Raw genomic sequence first — 16,892 nt, 5'->3', positions numbered from 1 at the left:
TATATATATATATATATATATAGTTTGTTGGTGTCTTCATAAGCAGCATGTGAAATGCTATAAACTTGTAGTACTCCTCTACCTTTGGAAAGGTTACATACAACTCTAAAAGGCTTATACTTGCTTGACCATGTTTCTGTGTCACTGCTTCCTATAGAGTGTGAATAGAGGGATAGAATACAGACTTGTGCATGTTGTTATAAATTGTAGGTTTATGTCCCTTGAATGTATAATACGAATGATGTTTACATAGGTAATCTATGATTGTGGGATATTGCACCAGGAATTTGTTCTATCTTAACAGTGCAATATATTATAGTTTATATTTTTGTCTTTGTTATCTGCAGAAATGACTGGATTCTCCTTTCTGCACCAACAACCAGTAAGAATATGTAGTAACAGAACAACAAAACCATTCAGCATTATAAAATCCCTAGCAATACATTTCAATTGTTTGAATAAAGATTTTTATTTTTTTTATCTATTTGCTTATGTTTGATTTGTTCACTGCTTAATTTATTTTTGAAACTAATGTGTATTGAAGATACTTGTTACTTACATGTTGGATTTCTGTGAACCTTAATACTACATAGTCATATATGTATTTTTTTAAATAATATATTTAAATTTAGTATTGGGATTTAAATACTCAAACCTTCTTTACCGTTAAAGCTTGTGTATTTGAGAATGATTGCACCAGTGATTGAAACATCATACCTGTTCTAGAAAATAATCTTCCTTACTGTAAAAGCTATAACTTGAATAAAATACTTAATCAGTAAGCAAACTCAAAATGAAACTACTTATTAAAGACCGCCCATTTTAAAAATGGAGAAATTATCATGATACATTGCACTGCTAAGTCAGAGTGCAAGCTCTTGGTGAAATATTCCATTAACCTAGATAACCTATTTCAATTATCATACTTATTATACATATGTACATAACAACCAAGTTCACACTCTTTACTGACCTCATTTTGAGGATGATCCACGCCTCAAGGGAGCAATGATACAGAAACAGTGTCTGTGATTACTATTTTCTTTTGTTTTATATAACAATACAATAATCAATCATGTGTTTTCTAATTTTTAAGATATAAAAATAACTTCGACCTCACTTTGGATATGTTTTTTTTTTTTTGCTATTCTGGGTATTAAAGTAAGAAGAAGAATATCTGAATGTAGGTAAAAAAGGAACAAACTATTTTTTGTGCTTGTTTTCACAGTGCTTTCACATCTCTTAGGTGATATGTGTGGTAAATAATGAACATTGATGAGAACTACTTAATTTACATCTAATTGTAAATAGAATGTATATACAGAAGTGACACTATTTAAACTAGTGTGTGTGGAATTTGACTAACCTTATTTATATCACTTCTAAGTGATCAATGGAAAAAAATCCACCTAAATTGATTATTTTCTGTTATTTTAATTGGATTGATATGACTTCGTAGTATTTCATATAATGAGTGAAAAGGCTGTGTATTGTTGTGTATTAACAATTTTGTCAGTTTCCAATCCCAGGACATGTGGGATGTAGTTTTTTGTCATTTTCTTGACCATGTATATAACAAAGATGTATTATAATGGCTGGAGACGGCTTGAATGGGTAATGAAGAAAAACTTTAATACAACAGCAAATGTACAACGTTTCGACAGGGTTTTGTCATCATCAGGTACCTTTTTGAATCCTTTTTCCATGTGCTATTTCTGTCACTAAGAGTTTAACTTTTTTTTTTCTATTTGGTTTATGAGCTATAAGCTTTCGTTCAATTATTTTGTTTAAAGAATAAACAATGAACATTACTGATCTATGAAACTGAAAACCTTAACAGACACATTTAGTACTCAAATGATTAATTTAGACAAGAGGTTTCATCCTTTCTGCATTATTGATTCTAATTTAAATTAATTTGCAAGCATTATAGGAAAAATAACACTTTTACAGTGACTTATGTGAATGCATTAGCTTAAGTAGATGCAGATGCCTACAGAGGTTGCCAACAATTATAATTCTTTGTGTGGCATTAAATAATATACGTGGGTGTGTTCTCATTCACTGGTTGGTGCTCTGGTTTGAAATTATTTGTTAACTACCTGGAGTATCCGTCCCCTGGAAGGAAATTATGAAAATACATGTTTAATGAAAGGTTATCTTAGGACATGAAAAGGAAGGAAATTATGAAAATACATGTTTAATGAAAGGTTATCTTAGGACATGAAAAGTTGCTTCCCTTTTATTTAATCATAAAAAATGCAAAAACACCCATAAAAACTGCAAAACACAAAATGTGAAACCACAAGTTTGCATATATCTCTGCATGGACTCAATGAACCTTCATGCCAAACTTAGTGAAGATCCACCAATAGGGGGTGAAGTAGTGGTAAAAAAATGCAAAATGTCCATGAAAACTGCGAAAATTTGTATGTATCGTTACATGGACATACAACAGACAGTACTATTATATTTATATAAGTTAATTGCCATAAGAAATCAAATGTAAATATGGTTAAGTAACTGAGTATTGAAGTGAATCAGATATCTAGCATTGAATAGAGCAAGTGTAAAAAAACTACTTTGTGATGGTGCTTCTAGAAACACTTAGCAAAACACACCCACTCTAACTTTTGAATTATAACTGTAGCTATTGGCAGTTTGTAGTAGAAACTTTAGACATGTAAATATAATTATTAGCCCTTTAAGTGCCAGTCTTGGTGACAGCTGGGCCACTACACCATAATGAACAAGTTTCGGTATACCTGTAATGCATCCAACATACATCATCCGAATGATCCACCCTGCTACTCCAGATGGTGCTGCCATCTCTCCATAACTTGAGGAATTTTTCATCTTATTTGCGTGAGTGGAAAATGGAAGTTTGGCAAGGTTATTGTCTGCACTGTATTGATAATCTTTGTTTACAGTCTACATGAGTAGGCTAGTAATGGAATAAGTACTTCGGTAAATAATCTTAGATTCACTGAATGATGACAATCATCTATATGACAGTAAGTAAAAATATCGAGGTACATTATCATTATATAAAAATACACTGAACATCACACTGTTATATGTGACAGTAAGTAAAAATGTTGGAGTACATTATCATTATATAAAAATACACAACGTCACACTGTTATATGTGACAGTAAGTAAAAATATCGGGGTACATTATCATTATATAAAATACATTGAACGTTGCATTGTTCTATGTGACGGTATGTAAAAATATCGAGGTACATTATCATTATATAAAATACGCTGAACATTGCATTGTTCTATGTGACAGTAAGTAAAAATATCGGGGTATGTTGTCATTATATAAAAATACACAACATCACACTGTTATATGTGACAGTAAGTAAAAATGTTGGGGTACATTATCATTATATAAAATACACTGAACGTTGCATTGTTCTATGTGACAGTAAGTAAAAATATTGGAGTACATTATCATTATATAAAATACACTGAACATTGCATTGTTCTATGTGACAGTATGTAAAAATATCGGGGTATGTTGTCATTATATAAAAATACACAACATCACACTGTTATATGTGACAGTAAGTAAAAATATTGAAGTACATTATGAACTCCAACAATAAAATTGGCTGATAGTGCTCCCTCAGTTATAATCTCTAACAAGAATAACTGAGTTCTAAAACAGTACAGAAGCTAGAGCTGCCAAAGCTAGTCAAACATAACTGACAGTAAGTGGAGTTGAATCAGTTATAATTCAGTCAGAAGTAACTTAGTGCTGAAACAGTACAGAACCTGAGCTACCAAGGCTAACCAAGCATAACTGACAAGAAATAGGATTGAATCAGTTATTAGCTCAAACAGAAGTAACTTAGTGCTAAAACAGTGTTCAGCCTAGAGCTGTCAAGGCTAGCCAAGCATAACTGACAACAGAGAAATCTGCTTCAAGGTTTTCCTTTAGCTGAGAAATAAAAAATTCAAGTTCCTAAAATGCACTTATAGCTTAATAAATTTATTCAGCAAAAACATATGGGTTTTTTTATGTGTAGGCTTAATAATACAAAAAAAGAAAGAAAAATTCTGAAGATGACAAATCAAACGTGTATTGGTTTTGACAGAAAAGCAATACATTAGAAAAACAAAGTGGAATATCATTTAATCGTTAACAAAATTACTGGTCTTTTGAAAGGATTGACTCTTAATGTTAGCAAGAAGAAAAAAAAGTTCTCAGTGTATGAAAGATCAAAATGTAAATATTATAAACTTCACAGATATGAATTTATAAATGAATGGATATCACAGAAGGTTGATTCTATTTGTTACTTCAATGACAGAATATATATTTTTGAAATGTTAAGTTTTATAAATTCAATGACATTATGTGAAATACACAAATTGAAGTTGTCTTTGTAATTATTTTGTTGCTTTTTTATAGTGAAGTTAAATTTACGAAATGTTTTTTCTTTCAGCAACAATTGACATAAAAAAGAATATTTTTGATTTGGCAACAGATCAGTCCGATTGTTTTCTTGCCGTTGTTGAAGTAAGTAATTGTTTTAATTTGTGTATTTTATATGAACATAACTTTCTAAAATTTGATATAGAAGGTAAATTTATTAGTATTATGTACTAGATATAAAAAAAAAATCAATTCTTTATGACGTAACAGTAGAAACTTGTAATTTTAGAAACCCTTACACTAATTTTCATAAGGTCTTAAGATTTTTGACAAATTAATGCTTGGTGTTAGTAAACACAGATGTTTCTATTATAATGTTACTCACAAAGGTTATCATTATTTAACAATAAATAAATTTCTTAAAAACTGTATATTTTTGTAGTTGACATTTGTAGAATTTGGCCAACATGTCTTTCAGCAAATTTAAGAAACAACTGTGGTTGGTAACTTTAGCCCACACATTTCAGATTTATATCATATATTCATTCAAACTTTAATTTCCGTACGTAATAAATCTTGGTAAGAAATGCTATGTCATGCTTGTAGATATATTTATGATATTCTTATACCTAATTGTTCAAAGTTTTCTGGATATAGCCAAGTACATCCAGTAAAATTTATTCTGCCGAAAATCTCTCATCACAAACAAAACCCAATATCTGGACTTAGATATAAGTATTATCAATAAAATATTTAAGTTCAGAATTTTCAAAAAATGTTCACTTTTAATTTTCAAGGTATAGTTTTTTTATTTCCAAATAAGCTATGGTACAATGTGTAATGCCCACAGTTAAAGATACAATTTGTTCAATGTTATAAGATTTCACGGACAGAGCTTATAATCTCGATCTTATTTTTCACATTTAGTGATTCTCCTACTGCATTTTTAACATCATATTTATTCAGTTTTATGGTAAGGTGAACAATCCTTTTGCTACTGATTATGGGATTTATAGTTGTACAGGATATCCCAACATTTTCAAACTGTTATGTGTACATTTTAATTTCTTAACTGATTTTTTTTTAAGGGAATAATGAAGAACTTTAGTATGGCACCACTGTTAGTTTTACCTCTCATTGTAATTCATGCAAATTGTGTAACATTTCTTTAAATAGTATATCATTATGTCATTGATTACTTTCTATTCATTACTTCAATTGTCGTATCTACCATTTTTGTTAGTTCTCTTAATTTTATTATTACTATGATTGCTCCTATATCTTATCATTCCCTTGTAAATTTTGACTAGTTCTTAAGATTAACTTTATTTATTACTTCTGGCTGCGTGATTGGCAAATTGACTAAATTTACCAAGTTATCTTCCTTTTTGTTACACTTAATTGGAGTAAAAATTGTTGTTGTAATATCTTTACAATCCCACTAAACCAGACTGTAAATTAACATGTGTTGAGGATTTGTCTCAGATTTTAATCTAATCTTAACTTATCCTGTTAGAGCTGTTTTGGTCACTAGACGTTGTTAGTGAGGATTATATAAAATTTTGCTTTTATTGGTGTCATGCTTTCCGAAGGACAAGGAATCAACAATAACTCAAAGCAGACAATTGTTGTTTTTTTGTGTTTTGTAAGCAAGTTATATTCTTTTCCCTGTTTAATGTTCGTTTCATTAATGCCATTAGTTTAAATGTTTAATATATGTAATGTTGTTATTTTCATTATGAGAATTGTTTTGCTTTAGCTGGCCAAACCTTTTAAAATATTATTGGAATTATAGCCAAAAATACCACTAACAGTTAAGGTATACAAGTGATGAATAAGTTTTTGTTTCATGGCATTATAAACCTGCTTATTACATTATCTATATTACTACTCAACTTATTTTTAATTCTGACCTGTGTTGGTAGCTTTCTTTGATCATAAGGTTATGATAATTAGCAGTAAGTTTGTGGTTCTTAGCTTATGTTAGTTTCTTATCTCCAGCTCACGTACTTTGAAAACATTGAACTGTTTAAATTAATGGTGTCAAATTTCCAAGCTTCTAAGGCTAACAAAACCATAAATATATCACAGGAGAGCAAGGATTATTTTCTTCTTTGCAATATGTTTGCCATAGAACTTCCATTTTTCTTTTGGAACAGTATGTTTCAAAACTTTTAGTTATTTCATCAGAAGCTTTTCTTGATCACATAGTTTCAACTAATCAAACTATAATGTATTTCTTTTATGCTATGTAAAAGTAAGAGACTAATTTTATTTGTTCTTCTGGTTGATTATTTATTTTGTTGAAGTATTTACTCTGACAAGTTGTTTTTTGCTTTACAAAAACTCCTGCTTGAAATTTGAAACTACGTGTTGTGCCTCAGCATAAGCTTAGGGATTTTTTTAAAACAGTTTTACATAATTTCTGAAAAAGGCATAAAGAAATACTTGTATAAATACTATTTATTTATATTGTATAAGATATGTATTGTAAATATTCTGTCAACAATGTGAGGGAACATATGATTTCGTGAGCCTATGATTGTGCTAGAGCTAATAAGCATGTGTGAAATCTGGCTTTAAGATCCTAAGGTTACAGGTCTATTGCTAACAGCAGTAACATACAGCTATGACATATAGTGCTATTCATTTCGTTATAAATTGTAAGTCTAATATAGGTTCAAAAATGTTCAGTGGTTATCATGCTTTGGGTTTGAAGTGTTTTTCTGAATGAGTTATATATTTTTATGAATGCTAATGCAGAAGAGACTGGAAAGAGTTAAGTAAGAAATGTGGTAAGTTGTTATGAATATTATTGTTACAATAATAGTAAAAGTGAGTTTTCATCTTAAATACAAGTGTTGTTGGGAAATAACAGTATCTAAGGTATTAGAATAAAATAGTAAAAAGGCAAAAGATATAAATATACTCCACACATTTACGTATTCAGGTTTGGCTCAGTGGATTTTCTATAGAGGCATAAGTGTAAAGGTATAGAGTTATACAGTTACTATTAGGTGTTTTATTCTAAAATATGTGATGTAAAAACACTGGATTAAGGAGAAAGTTATATCATGTTGAGAATTGAAATTATAAAGATTTGGAGTTGATGCTTTCTTGAAGACTTAAAGTTTCAATCTTATATATGGAACTAAACAAGTGGGAAAACAAATACCACTTCACACTCAAATTAATGAATGTGTACACGCACTAAACAAGTGGGAAAAAAAAGTAACACTTCACACTCAAATTAATGAATGTGTACACGCACTAAACAAGTGGGAAAAACAAGTACCACTTCACACTCAAATTAATGAATGTGTACACGCACTAAACAAGTGGAAAAAAACAAACAAATACCACTTCACACTCAAATTAATGTATGTATACACGCACTAAACAAGTGGGAAAAACAAGTAACACTTCACACTCAAATTATTGAATGTGTACACGCACTAAACAAGTGGGAAAAACAAAAAGTTTCCTAGCAGAACACTACTTGAACCATCACTAAACTGTTCATTGTCGAGTTCTAGCAGAAATAAAAAATTACAAATAAAAAGCTAAAAAGACATGTAGTTATATAAGAAATCTCAGTTACCGTTCTTTCACAATACTGGTGTTGACTGTTGTTTTATTATTGAAACAATAATATGCACAAACATTGCTCACATTTTCTATTTAAATACATCTAAATCTCCTGAGTGTTCTCTGTTAAAGCTAAGCCTTGTAAGCAGCTGATATCATTGATAAAGGTGAAAAGTGCATCATCAAAATGTTATTAAAATGAACCGGAAAGAAGTGTAATTTATTTACAGAATGTTTACGGTACTCCAGTGTGTGCTATGTATTGAGAAGGGAATTAAAAAAAAATATCCATTTGTTTAAAACCTTTTGAGTTGGACTGTCCTGTGATCATCGATGAGGGTTATGTTTCGTCAAATTGGTAGATGAGTAGACAAAAATAAAGTTAAGGTAAATTTTCTAATGTCTTTTGTATTTCCAGGAATTTGTAATAACAGTAATGGCATAATGACCAAATGGCCTTGTGATCTGAGGGTCTTGGATTTAATTACCATTGCCACTAGACTTGTTCACCTTGTCTGTTATTGCAAGGCTATCTACCACTGTCACTAATTTTGAACTGCTGAGTAGAGGGAGGGCAACTGGCTGGTAGCACCCAACACCAAATTTCTGGCTACTTAATTGTTAAATAAAATGTAAATTTACAGTTTTTTACAATGCGTTATGTTTCTGATTTATAATTGCATGACTGTATCCTTTAATGTTGTTGAAACAGGCAGAGATCTGTGTGGGGGTCTAAAGGGTCTGGAGCATTCCATAAGAAGGCACAGAACTAGGAGAGGGGGTCAAACCCCTCCACTGATTTTTTTAATAACTATATTATTTAATGTTGTATAAGCAGGCACAGATTCCAGAGAGTGGTCTAGGGAGGTCTGGATCGCCATTTTTAGGAAGTAATAATTGTATTCTTTTGTGTATAAACAGACATGGACCTGAGGAAAAGGTCCAGGAGGATGAAACCTCTCCATTTTATTTCAGAAATTAATACAAAAAAAAGCAGCTATTAATTACCACAAAATCATTTTTTTATATTTTTCTGGAGTCTCCAGCAATCCAATTAAGGCCCCAGCCATTATCTGATTATGTCTAAGCTGATGTAACAATAATAACATCAATTAAATGTTACAATTGTAAATTTTTTTTACCTTGGTTTTTTTTTTCAGACACTAACAATCTGTCTAAACTTTGGAGCTTTGTCTTCATGAAAGTTTGTATTGTATAGGACATCTGCAGCTCTTATAACATAGTCTTGTTACAGAATCGTTTTTTTTTCATTGTTTGGGAGCTAGAATTCTCTTGAAATCTTTTGATGGTACCACTTGAAGTGGTTTGATCATTTACTAAAGAAATACGGGTTTGAAAACAACTATAAAAAAAAGGTTTAGATATGACTGTATAGAGCAGGAATTAGACTATCATGTAGTAGTTTAATAAACATATGGGTTTAAGAGTTTGTATTTGGAATGATTTTTGTAAACATCCTTTCAGTTCCATTCGTTGGGAATTGTGAAATTATATATGTTTAAAAGCTACAGACATTTTCTTTGATGGGAAGATATCAGGTAACTTGATTTAAGGTCAGTTTATACAATTTAGAGACAGACTGAGTGGGTAACAAAACAACTTTGTCAAAAGCTTAAGTTTAACCCAGTAACAAATGTACAATGTAGTGTACCTAGTCTCGGGAATATAGTTACAGCATGAAACAAAGAAGTCACGTGACTAGAGAATGCTTCAGGCTTAATAAAGGATCACGTTAGTGTTTGGTTCTTTCTTTAAACGTACAATGTTTTTACTTTTAAGTAGATATACTATGGTTTTATTTAGTTTCAGTGTTTAAGTTTAATCTTTACTGAATATTACTTTTATGTTTATCCTATTCAACAATGTACATAAATAAACTGACTACTTAATTATTTGTAATTGCATTCATGATATGCTTGAAATACAAACAGTATTTTTATGGCTGATAGTAAAACAAGTTTTCATTATTTAATTATCAATTTATTTGATTTACAGAAGATCATTGTTGGATCTTGAATGCTTGATGCTTGAAATACAAACAGTATTTTTATGGCTGATAGTAAAACAAGTTTTCATTATTTAATTATCAATTTATTTGATTTACAGAAGATCATTGTTGGATTACAGCATATTTTGAAAATAAAACATAATGAACTGTCTTTGAAGAAAAAAGAGATACATGATATGAAACCAAGAGCAGGTTGAAAATTACCTTCAAAAAAGCCACCAAAACAATGTGAATGAAAATGGGATTGTTATTACCTAATTAAAGTAATGCAGTGGTTGACACAGTTGTGAAGGCAGTGAACACACCCACTTTTTCCTTGTATGGAAATGGAGGTGTAGGGGCATGTACTAATGATTCATGGGCCCAGCAATTTATTGGCTAGCAAATAACACTAACCACCAAACTCTTATGAATTTTATGTTTCTTGTAGTTTTTGAAATTATTTTTAATATTTTCAAACGATTAGAACTATTTTTAAAGTGGTACAGCTTAATAATGAGTTAGAACAATGATGAAGAAAGGAACAGTTATATTTTTTGGATGTGTAATTTCATAAGTACATCTTTTTTTAAAACTAGAATCAACGAGGTCGGGATGACTTCAGTACCTCCGAAAATATCTGTCGCCTTTATGAAGTGGGTAGGCGGCGTGAAGAAGACGATGAGGTAAACTAGGTTTTTAAGTGTATTGAATGAGTACTTCACTTACCTCTAGCAAGTGATCCTACGTGGTTTTAAAAACTATTGTATCTCGTATAAGTCATTAGAGAAATTAATAATCTAAAATTTGAAAAAGGAACAATGTATGACCTAAAATAATACATAGACAAAATGTGCATAGTCTTAAGTGAAACGCAGGAAATCGTAATTCTGTATTTATTTTGGTAACTACGTTTTATTTTGAAAAACGTTATTTCATTCAGACTTGTTCCCCAGTGGGTCAGTGGAAGAGTATGGACTTCCCTGCAGTGGACAGAGTACAGACAGCCAATTTTGTAGTTTCTGTGCACTTCAAAACAGTGACAACATCATGCAGACTTTCTATGCATCATTTATCATATATATAAAATCTTTTAAATTTATCATACACAAACAAATTACTTTCACAAAGCTGAAACTTTTTGCTTAATAGCAAAATTAACACAATATGTGATTAATGTGTGCACGCATATATTGCTTAAGTAGTTGACAAAAATGTTAAATGATAGAAAACAGTTATTATTGTCCAAAAATTTCCTTTACACACACACACACATATACATATATTTGTATATGTGTGTGGACACTCTAAATTTGCGTGATATATATATATATATATATATATATGTTTATATTTTTGTTTTGGCATTTTATTTTGTCCACTGAAGTAGTCTAGTAGTAGCTGATCGGTTTAAATTATGAGAACAATATGATTTATTGAACACTAATACTATTATAGAAGCACCATTTATTAATTTTTAAGCTATGAAAATCAAATAATTTTATCAGAGTACGTTCCAATAAAAAGGAAATTGTGTTGATTTCTTAAACTTTTGTTTAAGAAGTGAGGATTATTAAAGTATACAGCATCATATATGGAGGTGCAAAATGTTAGTGGAAATTTATGCATTTCGCTTAAAAAATATGAGCAGAGCATCAAGGACAGAAGAGGTGATGTTATTATTGCTACCCTTGAATATATTTAATAGAAGAATCTACATATTTATGTTGCTATTATAACAACAATAAAAACATTTGGATTTTAGTTCAGACCTTCAGTGGCTTAGGTATTGCAGTTTGTCGTCTGTACTATATAACTAAAAAATATCATTATCAATCTTTTTACAAGTTTGGGTTTCATTGATATACCTGACTTTTCTGCTTGACCTTATATTGTGGCATTAAATCTGTAAAATTTCACCATAATTTAAATACCAGGCATTTACAAATTAGTAGGATATCATATAAAAAAAACAACAACATAATCCTGAAGCTGTAAATGGTCTGGATGTAATTTACATGACCTCCACCTACCAGAAGTTTGTCACGGAAATCCTGTTGATATTTTACCATTTGAAAGTTGACAGGCATGGAAAAATAAGGTTTAATTTTCAGGTTTTGCACAACAGAGACTAAGAGAGTTTTAACTTCTCTATAATGTTAAAGAAACTTAGATCCTGGGGATTGTCTGTAAAACAAAATAACGGCTAAATGCAAATTGCACCATTCTGAAAAATAAATGTTAGTATGTTATACGTACTTTATTGTAAAATTTGAAACTTGTACATAAAATGTTTTTCTTTATATACAGTTATAAGTAAAGTATTATAGTAAATATGCCAAAGTAATAACAGTTCACAGCCATTGGTGCAATAAGGGTTAATATGTTAAACAAAGATAAACATATTTTCAGTGTACTTGGTGAATGAAAAATTCATGTTTGGGTTGTAAATAACAAATTTTTTTAAAATCATGTTCTAAATTAATAATTTTTCATATTAGATAAACCTACAGGTTAATTAGCTTATTTGTAGTGAATAAATCAATATGCTGTTAAATCTTTTAGGAAGAAGAGGATGAAGAAGATTCTGATGAACTTGATGAGGATGATAGTGATGATGATGACGACGACGACGATGATGACGATGCTGAAGATGAAGACCTTGAAAATGAAGGTATGTTTAACTATATTTAATGCCAAAGAACCAGTCTTTATAGAAGTCCTAAACAAAAAATGGCACACATTACAACAGAAGGGTGATGAGAAGGATTTTTTTTCTGTTTAATTGTAACATTTTTCCACCAATTCACAACTATATGTGAATCAACTAAGACTATTTTATGAATATTTGCTTTTAACCATAAAATACCCATAACAGTTAAGGCACAACTTTGATGACCTTATAGTCTTTGTTTGTTATTAATAGTGCAATATGGGTGGAAGTGATACGGGCTCTACCATTTATATTTACAAAGAGGTGTCTTATATCCTTATCGGATCTTTCCAAATAGACATATGCCAACCATTCCAAATTTCACACAATCATTCAAAACTTTCATATCCATTTTCTTCCTGTTTAGTTGAGTTCCATCTCCTCATAAATGTTAGAAGAAAAATGTTTTAAATGTCTTATATATTAAGGTAATATTAAAAGAAAACTATCTAATGTTAACAATTTCATCAAAATCGGCTGTATTTTCTATTTTATTTTTACCAAGTTTTAATAAGATTTCATATATTCTTGTGGTGTCAGTATGAAGTAGGTATTAACCAGAAATTGTTATCTGTTGAAAATTAATAAGAGAAAAAGAAAACATCCATTGTAAATTTCTCACCGAGAATAGTGTTGCATATAGTGGAAAATAATTAACGTCCACTGTTACCTTGAATGAGGGTTAATTCATGTTCACATTTTTCTGTACTAGGTGATCAAGAACATGAAAATGGTAATAATAGAAGTGATAGAGAAAACAGGGATGATGATGATGAAATGGCAGTCATCAGCTTATCAGAAGATGACTCTGATGATAACGATGAAACAGATGTCCTGTTTTCTTTGAGGACAATTTGACCATTGTGTAGTAACTAGTTTATTATGTATGACAGTTTGTACAGCTAAATGTCTTATATAAGTATCATTTTAACAGGCAAAAAATTAAACGACAATGTTTATAACACTTGTGTCTTGTATTTTTCTTTTTCTTTGATACGAATTTATAAAAAAAATTCAGTGTTTAAATTTTTAATGCATTTGGCCATATTTTATTTGTCTGCTAGACGATAATGCACAAAATTTCGTTTCATGTAAGGATGCCTTTGGGGCCACAACAATCACTTTGAATGACAACTTTGTCATTGTGATTCTGGTGACCCATTAGCTTTTTATGTATGTGTTGTTATTAACCATTTAATTCAATTTTAATAATAATAATATTATTTTTCTATATCTTTGTCGTAAACAAAGTCAAAAGGTAAATTTGTTCGATATTTTAATCATAAATAATACCCCCCCCCAAAAAAAAACAATAATGAAGTAGATTGACCTTTATGACTTCAAAAGAAATTCATTTAAAGCATTATAAAAAATGTGACCAGTATTAAACAAAGACCTGTAAGTGAAAACACTTTTTAAATAGTTCAAACTCATAACTTGTATGATATTCACAATAGTATGTCGTTTTGTCTGATTATGCTCATATAGTTTTCTTGACCTTTGACCCCCTCCCGAATATTTCAGCTTCACCTCAACTTTTATTACGTAGACACTCGTATGTATTAAAGTATAGTTTGAAGACTGTTAAAACTCAGTTCGAACTCTCGGGTTTATGATAATGACGTTCCAGTATTTTTTCTCTCCAGAAATAATACCGTAAAAGATCAAAATATTGAACTAAAATCATAATTTTCACGACAAAAGACAAACATCCACCATTTTATTTTTCTTAACCTCATTTAGCTGAAATTAGTATAAAAAAAATCCATTTTTTTTTCCTGCGTATTTCAATTATATTCAGATCTTTACTTTTGGTCACGGATCGTGGCGCGTCCACGTTTGTCTTTCTTGGTACATTTTAAAATCAAGTATTTATACTTCTCTCTACGCTTTTCTTATGGCTGTACTACAATTTGAACGAGAAGAAATAATGCCCATTCTTTACAGCTAAAAAAATATATATATATATATATAAGAACCATTTCATCGTAGCTGTTGTGATAGTGGCCATGTGTTTGACATGTAATATCTAATAGCAGCAGCTGAGTAATTACAGGCTAAGCAAATTCCGTGGAGCTTTCACAACGTTCTGTAAGATGTATAAGTTAGTATTGACTCCAGACAAGTTAGCTGACGAAGCTACGATGTAGATTTTCACGTTCTATTTCAAGCTGTTTATTTTTAGTCTACTGATTTTTTTTTTTCCAAACGTAGAAATGACAATCAGGAACTTTGTGTTCACTACAGCCAACAGCAGCGTGCAGTGACCTGAAGCCGTTGATGCTAACCGCCCGAGGTTAGGCTTATCTTCGCCTCGTGCAATAGGTGAGGCCAGCCTAACATTTTAAACCCGCGTAACTTGGTGATTTAAATATTGCCTTTCTCCTACCAAAACTACATTTTATTTCTCGTTTGCGTGTTGCAGCGACAAAATAGAAATGCATGATATAGCATGACGATATGGATAAGTGGAGAGCTGAAGTATGGAAAACGATACAAACAGTGTTTATAGATGCGTCTACATAAACGAAATTAGAAATGATTCAAACATTTACGTGTTTCTCTAGATGCGGCGTGGGCTGGCTCAATGATGGAAGAGCCCTTTTTCGAAGATGGCGAGCCGAATCGGAATACGTGCGATACCACAAAATATCCCCCACCCCCATAATATAAGTTGTGGGTGTGTTATAAGGGTGACAGTCAATCCTTTAACATAGGTGATGCTGAATGGCTGCCTACCTCTGGTCAGTAGGTCAAAATGACGTACAGCGACAGATAGCCTTAGAAGTTTACCTCAAATACATATCTTCTAGACGGAGAAAAAAAATTAATTATGTGTATTGTCACATCTTCGATAAAAGTTTATTTTTTTCTCGGTTGTTTTTTTTTTCTTGCTTCTGTATAATGAATTAATGGTTAATTTAATTCATGTACAAAGGTTATTAAACGTAACAACCAAACACTAAAATACAGGGTTCGAGTCCCTGCAGTGGGCTGAGTACAGATAGCCCACAGTGTAGGTTTGACCAAAATTTACTTTTCTTGTCGTTTCTAATAGACAAAGGATCAATTTATCCATACCTTTATAGTTGTGGATAAGTATATATATGTTATAAGTATATACGTGCGGGTTAAAAAGTATTATAAATATAACAATTAAAAACATTAGATATAATTTTGTTTTTGGAACTAATTTATTGCCTTATTGTTATTTCTGTGACATAATAGCCATACACACTGATTGAAACAGAAACCTCGAACAGTTTTAGTTAAAAACTTAATTAGTACTCCATCTCACGTGAATACAATCACTTCGTGTGTTTAATCATTTCAGTAGACTCCGATTAACACCATTAGATATTAATACGCTGATTTTCGTGTTGGGAACTACGTTTTATGTCTATTTGAACATATGACGAACAGAAGGAAGTGCTTGATAGTGGTACGAAATGCCTATGTCACTTTTTGAAAATAGAATTCAGAGCTGTCGGGTACAATAAATAATGGATGGCGAACAGGTTAACTCTTTCAAAGGATTATGGCATACAGTTGCCACCAGATTGTAGAAGTTTTTATACGTCAGTGGCAGCCGTATTGCCATTCCCCCAACAAAGGATGTACAAGTAAGAGAAAGTATAAAATAATGCCAATTATGTTTGTTTGGTTGGTTGTTTTTCTGGTTACTTTCACTCAAAACATTTAATTCAACTTTTAAAAACTTTTTGCCCGTTAAAACATTCGTAGGCAGTTCATTAATTTATGCTTTTTTAAAAATTCTGATCAAACTTTGATGAAACTTACTAATAATTAACAGTATATTGTAACAATAAAGTTCAATGAACATTGGGAAATATATAAAAGAAGTTAGTTTATTGAGCTAAACCAACATTTTATTAACCTCGTGTGGGGGCGTAAATGTGCGACACAGAATGTACAAAAATAGGTAATCGTTCCCGTGTTAATTTTTACCGTCCCTCACCTAGATAGAATCGTGCGCAAACGATCGATGTCACTTGGTAAAACGATTCAAAAGTGATTATCAAGACAACCTACAGGATTCCCGTGTTAATTTTTACCGTCCCTCACCTAGATAGAATCGTGCGCAAACGATCGATGTCACTTGGTAAAACGATTCAAAAGTGATTATCAAGACAACCTACAGGATTCCCGTGTTAATTTTTACCGTCCCTCACCTA

General features: G+C 31.0%; 1 protein-coding gene across 1 annotated transcript in view; it reads left to right on the top strand.

Moving 5' to 3' along the window:
- The window catches only part of LOC106469180 (DDB1- and CUL4-associated factor 1-like), a 93,654-nt gene extending 79,996 nt beyond the window's left edge, over positions 1-13,658 (top strand). Inside the window, exons 30-33 of the mRNA XM_022397615.1 lie at positions 4,458-4,531; positions 10,583-10,669; positions 12,549-12,657; positions 13,409-13,658. Of these exons, the coding sequence (XP_022253323.1) occupies positions 4,458-4,531; positions 10,583-10,669; positions 12,549-12,657; positions 13,409-13,554 (416 nt within the window). The 3' untranslated portion in view covers positions 13,555-13,658. The remainder of the gene's footprint in view (positions 1-4,457; positions 4,532-10,582; positions 10,670-12,548; positions 12,658-13,408) is intronic.
- The last annotated feature ends 3,234 nt before the right edge of the window (positions 13,659-16,892 follow it).

Source organism: Limulus polyphemus, unplaced genomic scaffold (assembly GCF_000517525.1).
Source record: "Limulus polyphemus unplaced genomic scaffold, Limulus_polyphemus-2.1.2 Scaffold3341, whole genome shotgun sequence".
Lineage (NCBI taxonomy): Eukaryota > Metazoa > Arthropoda > Merostomata > Xiphosura > Limulidae > Limulus > Limulus polyphemus.
Note: the sequence above shows the minus strand (reverse complement) of the source record. Positions and strands in the feature narration are given on the sequence as shown.